This window comes from Equus asinus, chromosome 7 (assembly GCF_041296235.1).
Source record: "Equus asinus isolate D_3611 breed Donkey chromosome 7, EquAss-T2T_v2, whole genome shotgun sequence".
NCBI lineage: Eukaryota > Metazoa > Chordata > Mammalia > Perissodactyla > Equidae > Equus > Equus asinus.
The window spans coordinates 50,882,501-50,906,958 of record NC_091796.1 but is presented as its reverse complement, the minus strand read 5'-3'; the positions used below and the strand labels follow the sequence as shown (position 1 = coordinate 50,906,958).

At 45.3% G+C, this 24,458-nt stretch overlaps 1 protein-coding gene across 1 annotated transcript in view; it reads left to right on the top strand.

Moving 5' to 3' along the window:
- EMILIN2 (elastin microfibril interfacer 2) overlaps positions 1-24,458 on the top strand; it is a 51,079-nt gene that overhangs the window by 4,454 nt on the left and 22,167 nt on the right. The window contains exon 3 of the mRNA XM_044774462.2: positions 20,079-20,254. Within this exon, the coding sequence (XP_044630397.1) occupies positions 20,079-20,254 (176 nt within the window). The remainder of the gene's footprint in view (positions 1-20,078; positions 20,255-24,458) is intronic.

The following is a 24,458-nucleotide window of genomic DNA, read 5'->3' as shown; positions in this document are numbered from 1 at the left end:
AGTGGCCTTTGTGGACTGGTCTCTGTCCCTGGAGCAGTGGAGAATGTGTTTGTCTGTCTCTTTTAGTGTGTGCCTTCAGTGGGTTGCACGGTACCCAACTATTAAGGACATTTACACCCTTGTTCATGGAAGGCATTTCCCACGTAAAAATGATGGAGAACTGTCTGTGTACGTGTGTGTGCTTAAATTTCTTACTGTGGGTCATTTGCTATGATGCAATGGACGCTGTCATTTTTCACGCTGTCCACTGTGTTAGACAGTTTGTTTCTTATTTTAATAAAACACTGGCAGACTTGGTTTGATTGGTTTGGGCTGTGAGGCCAGTTGTTTTAGACGGTGGTATTAGTGAGGCCAGGGTTGTGGGGTCCAACTGGCCTGGCCAGTAAGCCCAACCCCCTCAGGACCTCCACACACATCGCTGAGCTCGGCCACCGCCCTGAAATCTGTCACCAGGGGATGGTGGTAAAAGCATGCTTCCAGAAAACAGTTCAAAGTCCATGCCCCATGCCTGTGAGTTAGTAACACCATTTGTGTAGAAAGAATTCTTCATTCCTATGAAGATGTTCTGTCACTTAGGAATTTAAAATTAGGGGTCTGTGTGTGTGTGTCTCTGTCTCTCTCTCTCCTCTGTCTTTCCCCCTCTCTCTCCGACTCCATCTCCCCTCTCTTGGTCCCCCTCTCTGTGTCTCTGTCTCTCTCTTCTGCACAGGCGCTAGATGTAAGGAAGGGTCTGGATCCCTGAGGCTTCAACAGAAACTGGTTTGTCTTCCCTCAGCTCATTCCTAGGGGCCCCTGATGGGACGGAGGAGGCGGCGAGGGGCTTGTCCGCTGGAGGCCCGTGGGGAGGGGCAGCTGCCTGCAGATCCTCAGGAGCATGAAGCTCGATGGTAGTGATTTACCATTTACTCCCAGTTCTTAAAGTAGTTCTAAGTTTTCCCCCCCGAGGTCTTTGTTTTACCTTACACTTCCACATTAAGAAAGCCAGATCTCTTAAAATTTCGTTGCATTGAGGAGTTTTTCTGTTTCATCGTAAAAACCACCGGCAGTCGGGCCTGTTTGGTGGGCTGCCTCCTCACACTGCCGCCCACGCAGCGCTTGGGCCGTCCCGGTGCATCCCACCCCTGAGTCTGAGATCTGCCGGGCGGCACATAAGGGTAGAGAGGGTCTGTCTTGGTCGCGGGCTGGTTTTAGGGACACATTTTGGGAGAATGGGAATGTGAACAACTTAGAATTCTTTCTGCGGGGTATCGGGCTGGATGACCTTCCCGGAAGGCTTAATACAGTGTCGGGGCCCGACTTGGTGAGACTGTCGCCCTGGAGGCCATTGTGGGAACGAATGCGCCCCTTAGACTCATTACCTTCCGGCTTGACAGCGACCCCTGGGAGCATTATCCCCATTTTACAGGAGGGCGTGTAGTTAGGACGCAGCAAAGCCTGGATCCAGACCCAGGTCTGTTATTTCCAAGCCTTAGGCCCTTCCCACTCCACACCCCCATAGCCCCTTGCTGTCTAAACCCACCGCCGAGGGTGTGTGTGTGTGATGCCTGGCGCAGCCCGTGCTGTGACGCTGGCACCTCTGTGCCATGGGAAGGGCCCGAGGTTCCTTGGAGCCCCCTGCACGCGGGTTGGTGGTGTTTGGGTGTACCGCTGCTGGAGAACAGCGCGGCCTTTCTTCTCCTTCTTGGACCAGCCTTTGTTTCCGTTCATGCATCATTCATGCTTCGTGGCAGTAGCTCCACATACTTGGTCACATAACCTCCCACTCAGCTTGCGTTGGACCTGCTGACTGCTCTTAGCATTTGAGGCATTTGGGGGCGTGCTGTGTGCAAGCAGCTGCCTTGAGGAGGATTCCGAGGTCCCCAGATGTGAGGCAGGATGACTCCCCCTGTATTCGCTCCGCTCCCACCCCTGGGCTGAGGCTCTGTTCCTCTCTGATACAGCAAACTGACTCGGGTTTATCAGCGTTTACCCACCTCCGCCCCCGAATCCTTCTTGGGCGTGTTGATCTCGGTGGAATTTTTCCTATTAGCTCTTTAGAAAAAATCTCATCAGTCAGGGGAGGGATCTGGGTGGGACCAACTGGAGAAGGCTGTGCTGCTGTGATAAAACGGACTAAGAATTTGCGAATTTGCGAATTTGCAGCAGGTGTGAGTTCTAAGCGCTGAGTTCCAGAACTCCTCCAATCCTCAGATTCCAAGGGGAGCAGATGGTTATTCAGTTGGAAGAAAAGCTGCCTATTAGAGAGCGAGCTCAGCCAGGAAAAGCTTATTTTCTTTTTAAACAAAGGACACAAGGCTGGGGAAAAAATGAGGGCTTACATCTTCCTGAGTCAATTCTACGTTCTCTACATTCAATTCAAAATGTGGGTTTTGTGTGTATAGCTTTGGGGGAGTGTTTTTTCCTTCAGCTTTTAGACAAGTGTCTTGGGGTCCATCGACTGTTAGGAGCCTGCTCCTTGGTGCTGAGGGAAACTCGAATGGAATCGAGCGAGCGGGAGCTGGCATGGAGGCGCCTGGGGTGTTTCCCTCGGGGGCTTCCATCCTTATCAGCCAGTGGGGGCTGTTTCTCTGTACCTCCCCAGAGTCTTCACACTTTCCTCTCCAGTTTCTTTGTTCTTCTGCTCTTTCCCCTTCCTAGGTTCCCAGTGGATAAGACGCTGTGTTTGTAGAGCCCTTCGGTGTTTCCAGAACACTTCCAATTTATGTTATTCTCATCACAAGCTCAGCGGGGAAGATGAGATTGAGCAGAGATGGACGGGATCTTAGAAAAAGAACTTTATGCTTATGGGCCACGTTTTCTACCTTTCTTATCTTGGAGAAAAATGCATAGGATTCAAATAGAGGTTATGGCCTTAAGCAGAACAGTTTGCTTCTTGTAAAACCATGTTTTAGTCCCGTCAATTGATCTTCCTCTGCTGATCTGTTCTACCCATGTTGGCACTTTGTAAATGAATTAAAATTTTGAAGTAGTGAGAAAAGGGGAGGTAGAGGGGGCAGGGGTCCCCTGAGGTAGTCCCTGGAGGTGGGCTGGTGTGGCCAATGTGTTCTGGAAAAGGAGAGAGAAAACTTGGCTTCTGGCCTGAGCTCTACCACCACTGAGCTGTGTGACTTCAGGCAAGTGACTCAGCCTCTCTGAGGCTGGTTTTCCTCATCTCTACATTACGGGTGAGGTAACATAGCTGACAGAACTTTTAAAAACCGCCCTGTCACACTCCCGTCAGGTACAGTAGCCAGCACTGTCTGATGAACCTTCTGGTCTCCTTGTGTAGAGTGTTCGCCTCAGGGGGTCTTATCTCTGAGGGCTTCGAATTTGAAGTTAATGCGTCCTGCCTGTTAGAAAGATCGAAGTGCTAAATAATGAAGTAAATAAATTGAGTGAACTAAGATAATAATGACAAAAATGAAATGACTGAAACTGAATTTTAGTGGGAAGGGGAGGGCAAAAGGAGCAATAGAGCACATGTGTATGGGGAAGGGTGGTAATTTATCTCTCGGTGGTGGACATGATGTAGTCCACACAGAAATCGAAATATAATGATGTCCACGTGAAATTTATATAGTGCTGTAAACCAGTGTGACCGCAATTAAAAAAAAAAACTTTAAATCAATAAAATTCCTGAGTCACACTGAGAAAAATAAAATAAAATCAACTTTTAAACGCAAAGTTAAACTCTTAGAGACTCTTTGCAAGCAAAGCCAGCAGTACAGTTTCTTTTGGGAATGCACATAAGTGATCATGATTGATTTAAAGTAGATGTTCCAGGGGCTGACCAGTGGCGGAGGGGTTAATCTCGAAGCTCTTGTGGCCCGGGGTTCGCAGGTTCGGATCTGGGGCGTGGACATGGCACTGCTCATCAGGCCACGCTGTGGTGGCATCCCACATACAAAATAGAGGAAGATGGGCACAGATGTTAGCTCAGGGCCAATCTTCCTCACCAATAAAGGAAGGGAGGAAGGAAGGAAATGTTCCGGGTGCCCTGGGCATTGACGGCTGGTTCTGCAGATGTCTGAGAGCCTGGTAGGCAAGTCAGTAAAGAGAGGTCAGCGAGGTTCCAGGTTGCTGTGAGTGGTGCCTGACTCTGCTGATCCCCAGTCCACTTTTCATGAAACTACTAATATGCTGCTTTAATTCTCTACTTTTAGAAAAAACCCTGTTCCTCAAGTTAGTCATATTAAGATGTCACTAATGTTTACTGAATAATGCAGTGGGTGCTGCATAGGACGGTGACAGCGTTTTACATGCTGCTTTTTAAAACCCAAAACTGACAGACTATGCCAGCGTTCAGATTACTTCCAGACTGTCACCCAGACGTTCTGATTTGTCGTTGGTTGCATGACTCTTTCACTACTCGGAATTAACTGCTTCTGTGCTTGATGAAGCAGTTTTCTGGACTTAAAAATAACACTTGATAAAATGCTGGGAGCGTGACTTCTCCTTAGGAAGAGTGGTTTCTCGGTAGGATCAAGAGAGTAAAACAGTAGTTTTCAGCGTGACAGCAGTTCACACTGGAGAGAAAGGAATGAAACGATTAAAACGAAACTCACCAATAAGTTTTCTTCTTTCCTTCCTGTTTTCAAGTGGTGATGGATGCTGAAAAAAAGTGGGAAGCATTCAAACCAGCCAAATTCCTGGTTTGAAAGTGCTGGAGAAGCAAACTTTTCTGGGTGTGTCAGGACCCAGCTGTGCTTTTTATTTTTTTTCCACCTAAGAACATATTAGACTATGAAATAGGCCTAAAAATTATTCTCTGCAGTGTCAGCCTTTTAAGAGAGTGCATATTACTATGCATTTGGTTGAAAGAAATTTGAGTAAGAGACAGGTTAGGTGAAGCCTTCTCAAACTCGTCATTTCGGTGAAAGGGAATTTGCTCTGAGACTTCTCAACTTTTTCCTAACTTTTCCCATCTTTAGACACATTTGTGATTGTACGGGGTCTGCCGAATGAGTGGGATGAACTTGGTTATCCTTTACGGAGATTTGCTCCCAATCCATTGTAAAACCAAGCACTGGAGAGTTCCCTCTTGCTTCAAGTTGTTTCCCTACATCTGTTCAACAAGGATGCTGTTAAAGATCGTGGGACGAGGACATAAGTTTTTTTCTAAACTGTAGTGGTGAAAATGCCACTTGTTTTTCTGCTAACTGAAGCTTTTCCATGTATCTTGAAAGCAGAGCATGAAAGCTGTGGTGCTGGTTGCGACAGAACTCGGGGTGGGGGTGAATTGCACAATCGGGCCCTTCACGGGAGATCCTTTCACCATGAAAGCCTTGCTCTGGCTCGTGTCAGTTTCAACCCAAGTCACTCTCACATGCTGTGGAATGAAGGACTTGGGCAGGGAGGCATAGTCGAGCCTTTCGGAAGATTTGGAACATTCCAGAATCTCGAGTCTGGCCAGCTGTCCTGATAGTGTTCAGGCCTGGTTTATGTGTCAGGTGGTCTATGCTGGAGAATGTTCGGCTGCTTACAGCTGGGGCAGCAACTTTCGAGGACAACAGTGCAAGGTCAGGGCTCCGGCTTGGTGGTGATAAACACTGCACCTTTCTCCTATCCCAACACGTTGCGTCATTTTCTGGCCACTCTCAAGATATTTGGGAGTCATTCTGTTGCATCATTGCAAAAAAAAAAAAAAAAACTAGCAGGATAGAACCCAGATTCCCTGTTCACTGACAGTGCCGCCGGGGTAGGGGTGGGGGGGGGGGAGCGGGGAGCAGAAAGACCAGTTATGGCTATTCCTGAATGAAGTCGCAAGGTACCCTCTAAACACTCCTGGTCGGAATGTCACTGGAAAATAATGATCCCAGTGAGTAGTCACTCTTTGTTATATTTTCAAGATGCTAATTTATGTCCTTGACATTTTGTTCACACAAAATGGTAATTCGAAGGTGATTATGAAAAAGAAAATTCTGTTTTGACTATCTTCCTTAACATTGATTGATACATTTAAAAGTAAAAAAAATAAATTTTAGGCTTGAGTTCCAATGTGTAAAACAATCGGTTGTGTGTCTGAAGAGTCATCTGATACATTAAACAAACAAACAACTTTAGTTAAATCCTCATTTTGAAACTCTGAAAAAGACTTAGCGATGCTGGTTTGGTTTCTCCTTCACTGAGATATATTATTGGATGGTCAAGACAAGGCTGTCTAGCGCTTTGCCTTCATAGTCCTGAAGACATTTTAAAATACCCTAATGTGGAAATATATATATGTATGTAAAACAGCTTTATTGGGGTATAATTTACATAAATTGTATATTTTTAAACTTGTGTAATTTAATGTTTTGACGTGTGTATGGGCCAGTAAAACGAATATCACAAGCAAGATATTGAACATATCCATCACCCCAAAAGTTTCCACATACCCCTTTCTAACGTGCCCTCCAGTTTCTCCCCACACCGCTCCTCTCCAGGCAACCACTGATCTGCTTTCTATTACCATAGAAGAGTTCGCATTTTCTAGAGTTTTGTGTAAATAGAGTCATATAGTATGCACGCTTATTAGGCTTTTCTCATTCAGCATGATTATTTTGAGGTTTCTCCGTGGTGTACTAGGTATCAATAGTTGATTACTTTTTATAGTTGAGCAGCGTTCCTTTGTATGTGTGTGCCACCATTTGTATATAGTTGTTTTGTAGCTGAGGACTTGTGGAAAAATACAGTGTGTGCAAAATCATTTATATTGATAGGTTACTTCTCTGATTTTTCTGAAGACCAATTGAGGATGGTAAATACATAGCAGATGTAGAACACTAGATAAAACCGTAATGGAGTAAAAAAACCTATTTCTCATTTATAGTCACGGAAAATGTTGGCTTAAGGCTGCATAATTAGCATAGGCCATTTTGAATTGGCAGAAAGCTCAATAGGGTTAAAGGAGACTTATTATTTGAAGACTGTCGGTTTCTCAGTTTCATTAAATAAATATTTTTGTGTAAAGCCTACGTCTGGCCCAGGACTAGGCCCCAGGGGACACAGCCAGGAACCTGAACTCCCTCTTGCCCTCCAGAGGTTCATGTTCAGGTGAAATGAGACGTAAACAGAAATAATTACAAAATAAAAGGTAGGAATGAGAACTGCAATGAGAGAAGCACAAATAGCGGAGGATGTTCAGAGGTGGAAGAAATTATTTCCAGCCAGGAGGAATCTGAGAACTTGTTTGCGGGTGGTGGTATTTTAGCAGGGCTTTGAAGGAAGGTTCTGGTTGAGTATACGCAGCTGTGAGAGGACACCAGCATAAGGCAGGAAAGAACCTGAGCAAGGGCCTAGGGGTGAGAAGCGGAGGGACATCCGTGGGGAAGAGTCAGTCAAGGTGTCGGCAGGGCCGGTTCCTCCTGAGGGCCGTGAGGGAGGATCTGTTGCAGGCCTCTCCCCTTGCCTCATAGCTGGTCATCTCCCCCATGTGTCTCTTCACGTCGTCTTCCCTCTGTGTGTGTCTCTGTCCAGATTTCTGCATAAGGACACCAGTCATACTGGGTTAAGGCCCATCCGAATGACCTCCTTTTAACTTGATTACCTCTGTAAAGATCCCTTCTCCGAATAAGGTCGCTTTACTGGGAGTGAGAAGACCAACATATCTTTTTTGGGGCAACCCAATTCAACCCATAACAACCAGGGTTGGGAGTTTGGGCGTTATCGTTTAGGCAGAGGGGAATCATGGGACGTTTTCCATCAGGGACATCATCAGAGCTGTGCTTCCAAATGTTGATCCGGCAACGTGTGCAAACTGGATTTGAGATGGGAGAGAACGGGGCTGGGGTGAGGGGCGGCGGGAGGGGCCTGTTGGGTTCTTGCCAGACCTGAGGCAGAGGTGATGGGAGAAGCAGACGCGGCCGTGGAGAGGATGAGAGGCCTCAACCCAGTTCGAATGGCCAGGTGATAGCTCATTTTGCTTAATGCATGGTAATACTGCATAGGTTTGAGGATATGTGAAGAGCTGTCACTGAGCAATCTGTGTCATCCGTTGTCCCAGGCATTGATAAAAAGTGTGTTGTGAAGGAAGGCAAATTAGTTCATGGATTGTCATTTGGAGGTTATGGCAGGATTGCCCTTATCCATAGGACAATCAGGACCTCATTATTTGTCACCTTTGATGATCAGGAGCCAACTATAATCCTTCACATGAGCAACTGAGTCCATTATTATAGAAGGAACCCATATTTTGTATCTTACTGCATATTTTTGCCTTATAGTAAATATATATATACACACACACTGTTTACAAATTTCAATTACATAAAGCTTTATAGTTTCACAGTTTTTATTCTTCTGTTGTCTAATTTTGTTCTTCCAATATCTGGGAGGTAGAAGAGGGGCAAATGTTATAAATCCCAATTTATATTTGAGGTATCTGAGGATTAGAGAAGTTTTTGGGTCTTGTCTAACTGGTCTTTGGCTGAGTTGGGACTAGAACAGCGACTGTTGTTATGGAAAATAGAATTAGACATTATTCTCCGTATGGTCTCCATAGAAGTATGACTGTTCCATTTTGGATACTGGTGGCTCAAGGAAAGCCATAGTGTGGTGCCTGGGTAGCATCTAGTAGGTGCCAAAAGGGTGTTTGCCGAATGAATGGATGAAAGAGAGAGCATGTGGGTTGTTTTTTTATTTTTCTATTTAGACTACTTATTTTTACAACAGTTTAAGGTTCACGCAAAATTGAGGGAAGATGCAGAGATTTACTACCTACCGTCTTCCCCTACACACCCACAGCCTCCCCCATTATCAACACCCTCAGCCACAGTGGTCCATTTGTTACAACTGATGAACCTACATTGACACATCGTAATCGCCCCAAGTCCATAGTTTACATTAGGGTTTATTCTTGGGAGGGCATGTGTTTTTAGCTTGTCTTCCCTCCCATTGTTAAGAGTCGTATGTGCTGAGTCTGATTTTCAGTTTTTAGTCATGGAGACCATAAGTTTGAACAACTGTCCATGGCTTGTGCTTTAAAAATGAAATTGTGATGTATATACATAATTTTTGAAAATAGTTGTTAATAGTGAATGAAAATGCTATGGCTTGCAGCTAAAATGAAGATTTGAGATATGGTAGATTCCAGTTAAATCAACCAAAGTAATGACAAAAATTGTAATTTAGATTCCTGAACTGACTATCTCAGCGTCACCTTTAAAGTTTTTGCCGAGATGTAAGTGTATGTTGGCTCTCTTTGTGACGTACGTGAGGGTTCATGTTACACAACTAAGAAGAATGATTTGGTGTTATTGGGAGGATGCAACGACCAAAGACAGAACCGCATTTTGAGAAAGTTATTACTAAAAACATAGGGAATTTTTCTAAAAACATAGGGGATTATTCTAAAGATTAATTTTGTGCCTTCTTTGAAAATACTATACTTGCTTTATATTTTATTTACAAAAATTGAAGCCAATTTTAGTGAAGTCTTGGGTAGTGGGCCAGCTCAGGACCCTGCTTATGAGGAGGGTGAGAACCTTTACTTAAACCACAGATTTAATTGTTTTATTTAAATGAAACAACAAAATAATGCAATCTATGTAACTTTTCTTAAAAAATAAACGTGATTCTAAAGAAATGGAAAGCAAGCCACACACATATATATTTTAAAGCTACTTTTTTTGTTGATGTCAATAGTTTATAACATTGTGAAATTTCAGTGGTACATTATTATTTGTCAGTCGTCATATATATGCACCCCTTCACCCCTTGTGCCCACCTCCTGACCCCCTTCCTCTCTAGTAACCGCTAATCTGTTATCTTTGTCCGGGTGTTTGTTTATCTTCCCCATATGAGTGAAATCATATGGTGTTTGTCTTTCGCTTTCTGGCTTATTTCGCTTAACATCATACCTGCAAGGTCCATCCATGTTGTTGCAAAAGGGACAATTTTGTCATTTTTATGGCTGAGTAGTGATCTCTTGTGTATATATATTTATATACATACGTATCTCACATCTTCTTTATCCGTTCGTCACTTGATGGGCACTTGGGTTGCTTCCACATCTTAAGCTGCATATGTTTTCAACGTGTTAACAGATGTTGGTTGGGCCCTTCTTCACCTCAAAGTCAATATGTTAGTCTCACTCCCCTCTGTTAAATGACAAAAATTGTACACTTTTGTAATGAGTTTGTCCTTTATCCAAGGAGATACAGTCCATGGATGGGGGAGTACAGTGGAGCGAGCAGTGGAGCACTCTTCCCGAGGGATTGTGGGCAAGAGCGAGTTCCGTAGAGCACTAGAAGAGGCAACATGGAAACAGGGCGGGAGTGGCTGGGGTTGCATATCTGACCTTATTTAGAAAGCCCAAGGAGCAGGTGAATGAGTGTAGAGCCCAGAGCTGGCTTGGCATTTGGGTATTGGCTGACCGGACAGGCTGCGTTTCTGGTCAAGTGGAGCGATTATAGGAACATGAAAGTTTGGTTTGCTGAGGTGGCACCCCAGCTAGGAGCAGCCTCATCTTGGGCCTAGAAATGTATTTCAACACCTCTGAATTTACAGGAACTGTGGATGCCCAAGAGCTTCCCTCTAGCCTGGGACAATTCCCAAGTCATACTGTCCCACAGCCCTTGCGTGCTGGGTTCCTTGCTGTCTCGCTCAGAACCACGTAGGGTTGGCTGAGCTATGGAACACCATGGCCTCAAGTTTCCTAAGGAAAACCCAGTCCCGTAAGCCTGCATGAGCATGGAGGACTTCACTGAAGACTGTGGGTAGCAGCACAAATGGCTTCAAGGACGTCGGAGGTATCACCACCCTTGAATCCAGTGGCCACTCCAAGTCTTCTTGGAGAAAAGTCCCTCCTCATTTCTTCCTCCTCCATGGCCTCTGCTCCATCACCACCTCCCATGTAAAAGCAAATATGCAAAATTTTTCTTTTTATCTTACTGAGCAGCCCCCACTCCCTTGTCCATACCTTGAGGCCTGGAGGTGGGGTGGGTTGTGGCAGCTTCTTTGGGAGAAAAGCTGTGTTCCTTCTAAGCAGAGCACAGTGGAATGCAAATGTCTCTGCCTCATCGTGTTCAGTGTGGGTTTAAAAAACAGAGTAATCCTGGGTTAGTCTGGACAATGTGAGAAATATGGAACTACGTTATAACATCTTGGTCCTTTTCCCCCCAGTGTGGTTATACATTAGAAAACAAACACAAGTATTCCTGTGCTTTCAATTCTCAGATTTTTTTTTTTTTTTTTTTTTTTTGCTAAGGAAGACTGGCCTCTTTTTGCTTGAGGAAGATTGTCACTGAGCTAAGATCTGTGCCAGTCTTCCTCTGCTTTATATGTAGGTTGCCTGCTGCAGCATGGCTTGATGAGCAGTGTGTAGGTCCGCACCTGGGATCTGAATCTGCAAACCCCAGGCCACCAAAGCAGAGCACACGAACTTAACCACTACGCCACCAGGCCGGCCTCCCTCAGATTATTTTTTTAACTGAAAGTGAATTGGTCCAAAGGGAGAAAATGTTGTTTTTATATCTGCAGAGAAACTCCTACTGTTTCAGGGTTTTCTAAGCTTTTAAGTGACTTCCACCAACTTACAGGCACAGCTGTTTAAAAGCTTGCCACCATCCATGGTCTTTGCCCAAAAGTCGAAAATTGATTAAGATGGGACGTCATAGCCAGTTCCCTGTGAGTCTTTGGAAAAGCTGTGCTGAGAATGCTGGACGGGCAGCTGCAGCGTGAGGAGGGGCTGGAGCCTGTGGAATTGAGGAAGAGGAGAAAGCCCGGAGTGAGCGAGAGCGTTAAAAAGGAGGAGTTGCAAACCAAGTGAAGGGAAGCCCAGGAAAAAGGATTTTGAAATTATGGTGACTTTTGTAGGACAATTTGAGGAAATAATTTTTCCTCTTAAAAAAAGAGGAAATAGTCAAAATAGAGTGATTCGGTGGCTCTGAAAGGAAAGGTTTGGATCCCCAAACCACAGAAAGTTTCATTTGTGATGAGCATCATGCGAAAGGCTGAGGCTAGCAGATGTTCTCATGGCTGCACTGTGGGAACACTGGGTCTGAGTGCCTCAGGGAGTGATGGGGAGGAGAGCACTCTGTGATTCGGATCCAAGAATGAGGACACATGACGTAAATTTGCGAAGTGGAGCGGTATAGAATTGATTTGGGGGAAACAGCCTGCGGCAGCAATAGCCCTTCCCAAAAGAATTCTTTGGGAGAATGAGGGCCTTCATAGCATCTTGGATTATTCAGCCCTCCAGAAAGTCAGCCCCATTAGCTCAGGCCCTGGGGGACGCCCCACACTCGCTGGCCCTCCTCCCCACTGTCGGGGCACAGACTTGAGTGTTGTAATGTATCTCCCAAAGCGAGGAAGTTAAAACGAGGAATGTGGGCTGGTTGGAACACATGCATAAGCTGTATCTCATGGTGCGGGACGCACCCTGCACTGCGGGATGATGTCATTTTTAGCAATGCAAGTTTGCTCCGAAAGAAGGTACTGGCTGCCCTTCCACTAAATCTGAGAGTAACAGCTTCACTGTCTGCTGCAGCCAAGTTGGGACTGAGCCTGTGGTTTTCTTTAATCACCTTTCTTCAGGACTAGAGAATTGCTCTGTCCTCAGGGTTCAGGGGGGTGATAAATTGTGGAGAACTGTAGGGAAAAGTTCTACTTATTACGCTGTATGATCAGGGCAAACTACTGAGAAGTCAAGAGGAGTTTAGGTTTTGAAATCTAACTTGCCCCTCTAAGTACCTAAGGAAGCTAATTCAAGAGGAAACAGAAAAATAAGCAGCTTACAGTTGTGGTTTCTCCAGCAAACATCTCCTTTGTTCTGGGAACTTATATACATGCATTTTCTTCCGGAACACATTGCTTTGGTCTAGGATCTGTGATTTTTAAAAAGTGTACACAGCTATATTGTAACTGGATTTTAATCAGGGCTCATCCATCTGACTTTTAGATTAATTGATACATTTTATATTTCAGAAATATATTTGCCCAAGCATTTCGGCTTTTAAAACTTAGCTAGATTTTCCTAAAAAGTCAAGTAAAATATTTTACATTTCTTTCCTTCCATGGTATTAGTTTCTCCAGGCAGAGAACTAATTAAAAATGTGTAACTTAGGGGCCAGCCCAGTGGTGCAGCGGTTAGGTTCGCATGTTCTGCTTCAGCGGCCCGGGTTCACTGGTTGGGATCCTGGGTGAGGACATGGCACCGCTCATCAAGCCATGCTGTGGCAGGCATCCCACATATAAAGTGGAGGAAGATGGGCACGGATGTTAGCTCAGGGCCAGGCTTCCTCAGCAAACAAAGAGGAGGATTGGTGGCAGATGTTAGCTCAGGGCTAATCTTCCTAAAACAAAACAAAACAAAAACGAAAAAAATATGTAATGTAGCAGAAAAACATAAGATGAAAGTTCTAATTTTTGTGTGTGATGTGCTGTCACCTGGAAGAAGGCTCTCTGATCCCCTCACTTTGCCTTGTGTGGGGAGACTTTTTCAGAATATGGAAGTTAGCATCGGAAGGGACCTTGAGGGTCAGAGTCCCCTCCTCAGATTGCAGACATTGTCTCTGTAGATGGGCATGGTTTCTTTTTTAAAGATTTTATTTTTCCTTTTTCTCCCCAAACCCCCCCGGAACATAGTTGTGTATTTTTAGTTGTAGGTCCTTCTAGTTGCAGCATCTGGGACACCACCTCAGCATAGCTTGATGAGCAGTGCCGTGTCCGTGCCTAGGACTCGAACTGACAAAACCCTGGGCTGCCGAAGAGGAACGCACAAACTTAACCACTCAGACACAGGGCCGGCCCCTGGGCATGGTTTCAAATGGTCAGTTTTTTGATTGTCGGTAAAACAAAGTGGATTCAAATGGAAGGAGTCTCTTCTGCTGGTGCAGAACCACTTTTCCTTCAACAGACTTCTGAAGTCACTTCCAATTTCAACCTTTATAGTCTCTACTGCCAGATGGTATTCACTTTGGGCAAAGTATTACTTCAATAAGAAGCTCACTTATTTATTCATTGATTGATAGAACAGCAACAACAAAGAAAGAAAAAAATCCATTCACCACAAGCAGTTCCTAGAAAATCAGTCCTCTGTCTTGTCAATTTCTAAATTAGAACACTGAGACCAAACTTTGTACAAGTGAATTACTGGGGAAAAAGGAAATGTTGACACATGCTACAATATGGACAAACCTGAGGATGAAGGGGGTCAGGCTATGCCACCCCCAAACATGCCACTTTGGCATGCTGATTATTTGAGCTGGAAGCCATTGAGAATCAGCAGAGACAAGAAGACCTCTCTGTGCCGCCCCGCCCCCCTTCCTGCCTGTCCTGTACCAGGATGAGGAGAGTGACCCTTGTCGCTGGACACAGAGAGCTGGCACTGAGATGCATCTGCATAAACAAACCTTACTAAAATAGCTCTTCTCTTCCATTAGTTTCCCCCATATATTTCCTAGCCACATTCCCACAATTTATTGCCCCTAGAAGCCCAAACCCCCTTTTCTTTGTCTGGTCACTTTTCTGCGATTTTTCACTCTTTGTTAAAATGGTGTATAAGCCCCTGAGTGTAACTGCTTCTTTGAGTTTTCACTTCTTTTCTGTGAAGGCCCTGTGCGCATAAGAATATTATCATCAGTTAAATTTGTGCCTTTTCTCTTGTTCATTTGTCTTTTGTCAGTTTAATTTACAAGCCCCAGGAAGAAATATAAGAGGGTACAGGAAAAGTTTTTTCCTTTCCTACAAGGACGTTGTGCTAAGTGAAAAAGCCAGTCACAAAAGGATGAATACTCTATGATTCTACTTCCATGCGGTACCCAGGGTGGCCAAATTCCTAGAGACGGAAAGTAGCATGGTGGTTCCAGGGGCTGGGGGAGGGGATGTGGGGCGCTGGTGTTTGATGGTGCAGAGTTTTAGTCTGGGGTGATGAAAATGTCTGGGGATGGATGGTGGTGATGGTTGCACATGTGAATGTATCAAGGCCACTGAACTGTACTCTCAAATATGGTTAAGGTGGTACATTTCATATAGTGTGTATTTTACCACAATTTTTTAAATTGAATTACTGTGGCTGGAGTAAACTAGTGCTCTGTGGAAAACGCGGAGTAGCAGCTGAATGCCGGCAAGCGAGTCTCCCTGGGCGCCCGTTCTGACACTCTGTGAAATGACTTCTCGCCTTCACATCCTAATTTTCTTTGTCCCCAGGTAGGTGGTTATTTCTCCAAGTTAGGGTGCTCCCTATCAGAGAGAGGGAAGCACTTCTTCTTCCTGCCTTCTTTCTTCATCCCCTCAGTCCCGTTCCAGTCGATACTGTGCAGAGCCACACGTGCGGGACAAAGCACGAAGAGTTGGCTCCAGGTTTTTTGGGGGCAAGCCAGGGACTGGAAGAAGAAGAGTTTGCTAGAAAGTGTTCTTGGGAGAAATCCTGGTCAGGCGAGTATCCCCAATGGGGCACTGGGCTTTCGATTTGTGCAAAGTTTTAGAGGCTTGTGTTAAAATAAAATCCAGGTAAATACTGAGTGCAGGGAAAAGATCTTTAGCTTTGTGGAACAGTTGTCTAGAAGATCCTATGCCAGTGATGTGTGAAAATATATTATATTCAGAGAATATGTTATATTTAGAGAAAATAAAATTAACCACGTGTGGCTGTTCATATTTAAACGAATTAAAATTAAATTGAACACTTAGTTCGTCAGTCACACTAGCCACGTTTCAAGTGCTTAACAGCCACATGTGGTATTAGATGTGTGAACATCATCATTGCAGAAAGTTCTGTTGGGCAGGATGTGAGAGGAGAAAGACGACGGGTGGAAGTGGGATAGAAATCAAGAGATGAGCAGATAGATGTGTGCCCGTTGCTGTTCTGTTGACAGTCTTGTGACTCTCTAGGCCAGCGCTGTCCAACAGAACTTTCTGCGATGATGGTGTTCATGCTGTCTGATACTGTCACCACTAGCCAGATGTGGCTGTTAAGCGCTTGAAATGTGGCTAGTGTGACTAAGGAACTAAGTTTCAATTTAATTTAATTTTAATTCATTTAAATGTAAACAGCCACATGTGGTTAATGGCCACCTTATTGGACAGCACATCTCCAGGTCACCTTCTCATGACCTGAGGACTTGGGAGCTTGGTTTGTCCTGGGAAGACTCAGGAATTCATATCTGCTCGGGGTTGGACCTGAAGATAACTCTTGGGTTTTTAATGTGGACAGAGGACTCCCCTAAACCTTGTCAAAAGTTAAGATAAGACCTAGTATCATTAATTATAGATTATTTTTTTATTTTAATTTTTTTATTGCTTTTTCTCCCCGAATCCCCCCAGTACATATTTGGATATTTTAGTTGTGGGTCCTTCTGGTTGTACTACGTGGGAAATTACCTCAGCATGGCTTGGATGAGTGGTGCCATGTCCACGCCCAGGATCCGAACCGGCGAAACCCTGGGCCTCCGAAGCTGAGCGCACAAACTTAAACACTCGGCCGTGGGGCTGGCCTAATTATGGATTAATTAATGATTAATAATTAATTGTTTATCAAACACCTACAGAAGGACAAGTCGGGATGTTGTAGAGAACAAAATCCTTAGGAATTCTTGCCCTAACGGGGCTTCCAGTCTGTGGACGAGATGAGCCTTGAACAAGCACATCCAATGTGAGCTGAAGCGAGTTAGGATGAGGTCTCACTTCCGGTCAGTAGGAGGGAGTCTTTGTGGGAGGTGATGGCAAATGGAGGCACAGTCATTTTGTCACATTCTGTTTTAACAGGGACACTTCCAATCATGTGGTCGCAGAGCTCAGATTTGACTTTTCCATCCTTTTCTTGCCACCTTCTTTCTCGTTAGAATCTCCTTGGGCCAATCGGGTGCCCTGACATAGAGGCTGAACTCATAAAAATGGTGAACCCTTGTTTCACCCTGAAAAGGGCTTCAGAGGGAGAGGAAGGGGAGAGGAGAGTTGGGGAGATGGGTGTGGCTGAGGCAGGGGTTGGGGGCCGGCTCAGGCTATGGGTCGGCTCATTGCCACGGCTTGCAGGGGGCCCCGGGGGTATCTGAGGCAGCTGTGGACGGGGCTCCCCGGGGGCAGGATGCTGTTACAGTCCTGACCCAAGACTGGGATGGGGGCCAAAACTGCAGCCTGAGGCTGCCCTCCAGCCCAGCACCACTGTGACTCTGTCCCTTTGGCTGTCGATCCCTGGGCTTGGTGGCCCCCAGCTGGGTGCAGTTGGCTGATTCAGTAAGTATCTATCAAGCATCTCCCGTGTGCTCTGAGTCCACGGCCGGAGAACACTGGGGATGCTTTGGCTCCATCCACTTTCCCAGCCTGGGTGTCTAGAGACTCCCGGCTCCCAGCTAGGAAGGCCAGTGGTGCCCTGGGTCTGGGGGAGTGCTTCTCACCTCTGGCTGTGCTGGACAGTTACCTGGAGAGTTTTGGAAGGTACAGATGCCTGGGCGCCCCCTGCCCAGAAACCAGTTAAAATTAGAATTTTGAGGGGTAAAGGCCTAGGCATTTTTTTAAAGCTGCCTGGCCAAGATATTGTCCTACAGTGCCCTGGGTGATGAGGGCAGGTGGCCTGGGAATCCTACCGGGTTTCTCCCCATCCTCTGAGGCCCCTCCCAGTTGGCTACTGTGTAAGGGGGTCCCCATTTCTGCGGGAAAAATCCAAGTGGGGCTGTGGGGCTGGACAACCCATACCTCCTCCCCTTACTCCCTCCAAATTGAGTCTTGAAGACCCAAGGCAGCCTCGGGGAACCGTGTCATCGTGCACAAAGAAGTCGGAATGTGAGCTTTCCCACGGCTAGAAGTGGCCGCCTGATCGTTTCCAGCTGTCACTGCTCGCCAGGAAGGCCTCTTCCCCACGCTAGACCTGAAAACTTCGTTGGAGACGCTGTCAACCTGAACCCCACTGCGGAAACCGGAAACCCTACAGCAAGCGATTAGGGAAGGGTGGGGGTGGAGAGGAAGGCGGGAGCTCCAGGGAACTTTCCTAAGTTATGAGCTGGCTCCAAAATAATAACTGACTTTAAAGAAAATAATGAAGTGTGTTGGAAAAGCAAGAACTTTCTTACACTTGGCTCGGCAGCGAGGGGCTGTGAAGGCCCCCGGGTGGGGTGGGAGGTCATCCCTCTTCCACGGGCATTGCAGCCACATGTTTTGCTCTCCTAGTCTTGGCTCAGCCACGTCCAAGAGGGTTTAATATGGGCTGTCATCTGCTGGCACATGAATAAAACCCAAGAGCAAACACATTTTCACATTCAGTCTTAACTGCTCAGAGGAACCAAGTTTTTCTGAGATTACACATTTTTCCAGCATTATGCTGTACTTGTGTATGCAAAACAATGAAGTGGAATGTCTGCCGAACGGGGACAGTGGCTACCTTCTTACCCAGCTGTGGGGCCTTCTGGAGCATCTCTGGGTGGGTGGGCCCGTTTCTAATTTAAGGCAAGTGCCAGAGAGACCTGCTGCTTCTGCGTGCTGGGAGGCCGTGTGGGGCCCGGGGGGAACACTGGGGTTTGAATCTCAGCCCTGGCCCCTCCTGACCGTTGGAACTTGCACAAGTCACTTAACTTCTCTGAGCCTCTGTTTTTTCATTTGTGAAAAGATGAAAATCTGGTGGGGCTGATGGGGGCTGTGGTGGGAATGGGAAGGAATGAAGAGCCAGAAGGGGGTCCAGCCCACCACCCCTGAGCAGCCCTTGCTTTTCTGTTTTACTTACTGGGCTTTCTATTCATTTTTCCTTGAGAAAGCCTTCCATGGGAGCTTCTCAAAATCCGCATGCCCAGACCCCACTGCAGACCAATTAAATCTGACCCTCTGAGGGCGAGACGCAGGCGTTGGTAGTTTTCCACGGCTCCCTGGTGATTGTAACGCACGGTCAGGGTGGAGACCCACTGACCCGAAGGACCGAGACAAACGGGCAGTGGAAGGTGCTGGGACACTAACACTTGTGGGGGCGCCATCAGCAGGGCCCTCCTGGAAATTGGAAGGGACGCTGTGCCTGTCCTCGGGGTGGATCCTGACATTTGAGGTCTTAGATGACATGCTTTTGACCCGCGGGGGAGATGCTGAAGGGCCGTTACATTTGGTAATCTGTCGTTGTCTCAGGAATGTAACTCTGAACTCCACCTGCCACGAGGCTGGTCCCGAGACAGGGCGCTTGGCTGGTGTGGGCCCGCCTGATTACCTCTGAGCAGCACACAGCAGCCCTGGGGAAGAGATGCAAAGCCTCTTTCTTTCTGGGAATTGGCCCAAAAAAAGAAGGCCAGCTGCTAGTGCTTGTGTTCGAAATGAAGAGAAAGCGAAGAGGTTCAAGAGAGTGATGGTTCCCAGCCAGAACCAGAAGTGGGGGTAACTTAAAGAGCGGGCTGCCGTCTGTGCTGTTAGCAGGGGCACCTGGTCCAGCCCTCCAAGTGCCCAGGGCTGCTGGGTTGTCACCATGTGTCCTGGGCCCAGCGCTGGCTGTGGAGGACTTTTCCGCTCCTTGCACGGGCCTCTGTGTGATGTGCTGGTGCGTCAGGGAACGTGCACTTTGAAAGGGGATTTTCCAATGATTCTAATTCTCCTTCCGTATTTCTGTCGTTAGCTGTATGGACAGGGCATCTTTTTAAAAAGATCTGAACACAAATAATGTGAGGTGCCATCTCCAAAGCCTCTCGGCCTGCTCTGTTTGCTAGTGTTGGGGAAAAAGGTGCTGAGATGGATACGCAGATGCTAAGGGCGCCAGGGATGTTTCTTGGAAACACAGAAAGACCCTGAGTTACACCTGGAAAAATCTCCACAAAGCAGCAAATTCTAGAACAGAAGTTGGTCAGTGAAACAAAAGGTTAGTTTGTGAAAAGTCCACATCCACTGGGAATTGTGGGGCTAAGTTTTTCTAAGTTGTGTGTTTCCCTGGCCTTTAGGGGGAAGGGGGCCGGGTGCATGTGGCTCTAAGAGATGGAGGATGGAGGCCAAGACCCGGGCTCAGGAAGCCCCTGCCTTCCTGAGGCTGATGTGATTTTGGCTGAACCCAAGGGGGCCGGGGGTGGCCTGAGGAGACCAGTGATGCCCTCTGGGTGAGCCTGGAGGGAGCAGGCAGGCCCTGAGTGACCTGAATCCTCTTTATTCGGGTCAAACTCCAGGAGGGCCATGGCTGCTTGCAACAGCAGCTAGTAAAGAGATGCCACCCTTTTCTCTGGCAGGTATCGTGTGAACTTCAGACCCAGGTACGTCACGAAGTACAAGACGGTGACACAGTTGGAATGGAGGTGCTGCCCTGGCTTTAGAGGAGGAGACTGCCAAGAAGGTCCCAGAGACACTGTGAAGACTCCCCGCCCCACGCCCGCTCGGCCTCGAAACAGCATGAAGAAAGCCACAGGTGACTTCTGGTTTGTGCTTTACTTGCGTGGGCGCCACTGGGATTTCCAGTGCTCCTCCAAACAGGGTTTATGATTTGCAGGGTTGAGGTTCCCTAGGTCTTCGAAGCACACACATGTGCGTGGCAGGAGACACGTGTGGCACACAAGTTTATTTGCAGAAGCAATAGCGATCGGAAGATAAACTTTTTTGGCAAGTAACTTGCTTTGTCAGGGCCAACTTGTGAGAGCCGAGTCCTTAGAATCCGTGTAGGAGATGCCGGTGGTTTGACACTTGTGTAGCCTGGGGCACAGAGGAGAGGAGATTCAAACAGCTGGAAGCTCTGTTTTTACTTCACTTTTCGTCTACAAGCTCCCATAAACCTGAATGAAGAGTTAAACTTGTTTTTTAAAAAGTAGGAAATAGAATGATTCTCATTCTGTTTGGGATGAGGTATTTGCAAAGCTAAGCCCCCAATTAGAAGTATCTAGTGAGGTTGTTCTTATTTGTTTCTGAATTTTTTTTGAAAGATTTTGTTTTTCCTTTTTCTCCCCAAAGCCACTGGTACGTAGTTGTGTATTTTCAGTTGCGGGTCCTTCCAGTTGTGGCATGTGGGATGCCGCTTCAGCATGGGCTGATAGGTGGTGCCATATCCGCGCCCAGGATTCGAACTAGTGAAACCCTGGGCCGCTGAAACGGAGCACACGAACTTAACCACTCAGCCACAGGGCCAGCCCCCTGAGTATTTTTTTGAAGTGAAGTAACACAAACTCAGTGAATAGCCAAGGAAGTAATTATAATTTTCAACCAGTAGCGCCCCTTTGCTTTTCAGTGTAACATTAAGAGAATGACTTTGACAGATAAAAATTTTTTGTCATTTTATTCTACTTCACTTTATCTTTCCTTACTTTTTAAAGTTGAGTCGGAATAAATGCAGTCTAGATTTTCTTATGAATTGGTTATTTAAATCTTCTTTAAATGGTTATATTTTCTCATGAGGTGTTTTTAGTTTTGAAACTGGTAGTACTTCCCAACATTGTCTGTAAAATAGATTTCAAAATATTTTGTGTTACAAACGTAATGCATTTCAATTAAAGGATGTTTGTAAAAGATTTAAGTATACATAGTCTCACTGCCTAATGACTACTGTTAACATTTTGCTAGAGAATATTATTACCCTTTCCTATGTCTGTATATACGATTTGCTAAAGAAAAATGCATTCATTTATCCCACAAATATCTCCTGAGCTTCTATGTCTGGCAGGCTCTGTCCTAGGTACTTGGGGAAGTGAAAAGCAAGGCAGACCCGGTCCCTGACGTCATGGAGGGCAAACATTAGACAAGTAATTACGATAAATCAGGACAGGTACTATGATGGGCACACATGGCGGGGGTCTGTTGGATCATAACAGATAGCTCATTTCTGTTTTGTTTAGTTCTAGTTTTCATTTTATAAAAGCTTAAACCTATGTGCTATTTAACGAGTCGAATAGCTTTATGAGGACGATTAGGAGACTCAGGGGTCCTCCTCCTCCCCCACTTTCTCTTCCTGGGTAGTTACTCTAAACTCTTCAGACGGTCTTTTGGAAGTTACCTCCCTATCTGCTGACTTCTCATTACGGAAGGTGAGGCTTTAACTCCCTTTCACCTCCTCTCCAACACACAGCTCCTGTACCCCGATCCTTTCCATATCGTTATTCCGTGTTTTTATTTATTCACTATTTGTTGTTTACATTGTAGCAACTATGTAGACGATGTTTGCAGCTGAGCTGTGTAGTATACTAAGACTATACTGCCTTTCCTACACAGCTTTTTTGATTTCTCTAGAGTTAATAATTGTCTTATGTTTTCCTTTACTTGATTTTCTATGTTTTTATCCCTATTTCAAGCCAAACTCTCTTCTGCTTATCTAAACATCCTCTCATTATGTTCAGACACATTGGTTTCGTCTTCTTGAGGGACTCTGTCCTTGCGCCTCCTCGCCTGCCCAGCCCGGACCAGCTACCCTCTGTTCCTGGTACACAGCTGCCACCCTGCAATCTTAATTTGCCTCTCTCCGTTGATTCTGTTTCCTGTACTCTCTGCTTGCTCTTTCTCAGTTGCCTCCCTTGTTTTGGTAGAGCACATCTTCTAGTAGTTTCATGGGAAGATTGCATGGGAGGTAAACTTTTTGATATTTTATAGTCTGAAAATATTTTTATTCTAACACCAGAAGTCTAGGTTGAAAATAATTTTCCTTCAGAATTTTGAAAGCATTGCTTAGTTTTCTTCTAGCTTCCCACTGCTGCTGTTAAAACGTCCAAAACCATACTGATCCCCAATTTTTTATGTGTGACTTGAGGGTTTTTTTTTCGTTTTTTGTTTTTTTTTTGAGGAAGAATAGCCCTGAGCTAACTGCTACCAATCCTTCTCTTTTTGCTGAGGAGGACTGGCCCTGAGCTAACATCTGTGCCTGTCTTCCTCTACTTGATATATGGGACACCTGCCACAGCATGGCTTGCCAAGCGGTGTCATGTCTGCACCTGGGATCCGAACCAGTGAACCCCGGCCCACTGAAGCAGAACCTGTGCACTTAACTGCTGCGCCACTGGGCCAGCCCCTTGAGTGGGTTTTTTTTAGTCCTTTTTTCTTTTTTGCCAGTTTAGTGGAATTTCAGGAGAGAATGAAGGGAAATGCTTATCCACAACCCACTATCATTTAAAAAAATATACTATTTTTGGAACTTATTTTTTAACTTTATAGTGAACAATGTTCCATGTCATGAAATATTCTACAGTATCATTTAATGGCTTCAGAGAGTGTGATTATTTCAACATAGCCCCCTACTGTTGGTCACTTAGGTTGTTTTCAGTTTTTCATTATTATAGATAATATTCAAATAAGAATTTTTTTCCAGTTAAATTTTTGGATTCATCCTTGATTATTTACTAGAATAAATTTCTAGAAACGTAATTGCAGGGTCAAAAGGATTCTGAGTATTTTGATACATATTACCAAATTATCCTTCCAAAAAGTTGTAGCAGTTCCCACCCCACCAGTAGAATATGAGAGAAGCGTTTTCTTACATCCTTGATCTTCCCCCATGCACCTGTTCTTTGTTTTTATTTCCTTTGCTCAGAACAGCATTTCATTTGAATGTGATTCAACAACTTGTTTTCTTCTTCTAGTGTCTCAAGATAGAATACATTTTTCAGTATGGAAAATAAGGCATTCTTTATAGTTCTCTGCTTGGGAGTTTGGACATCTGAGTCCCAGTCTTGGTTTTGCATCTAAATTGATTTTAATCAATCATAGCTATTGTTATGATCTTCTACAAAAGTTTAGAGGAGGGAGGAGAAAACAATGAATATTAAACTCAAATAGCTGCAACATTCTCAGTTTACTTCCAGTGTTTGTCAGTGTACATTTCTGCGTTTTATTTCATTGTAATCTGTGTTGTTTGAGTTTCTCCACTTTACATGGTATGTCTGAGTGTTGTCTGCAGGCTGATTGACGTTAACCCCTTTCTGGTAGTCCGTGTATCCTACTTCTTTCAAGGGCATGGTTTGCTTCTTATTCTCCTATTGCCTCAGGCTTCAATAATTTCCTTTTTATTTAATTTAGCTATCTCTGTATCTGTCAGTTTATTTTCATTTTATAACTCATCACAATCATCTTTATAATATTTTTTTTCTTTCCTATTTCCTTGGGGGTGTATTTCTCAAAGTAGGATTATCAAAAATTCAATGACCGTATTCTTTGACTTAGTGAATCTTATTACATGTGGCCATATGGCTCTATTGTTAGGAGATGCCGATAGAATCAGTTGCTTTGTCTCTCTTTTTTGCTTTTACTTTCCCTAACTTCATAACAGGGCTAAACAATGTCTATGGGACTCCTTTAGCATAGGGGTGCTAATAAAAGTAAAAACATTTAGGAGTTGCTTGGAGGATAACTTGCTGCTTGTATGATATCATACCACCCAACAGCTAATGGGTGGCTCTCGCTAAAGTGGTTTCTTGTGGTTTTACAGTGTGCAGTCAACCACTGGGATGTGGCTGCAGTTCACCAATGTGGGATGATGTGTTCATATGATAAGGCGGATAAATAATATTTTCCTTCAGGGTGAAAGAGACCATGGAGTATCTATTATGTGCCATGTAAATATTCTCTTAACAGCCCTAGGAGGGAAGATAGTACTTCTGCTTCATGGATGAGGGGAGTATAGTTCACAGAAGTTAATTAAC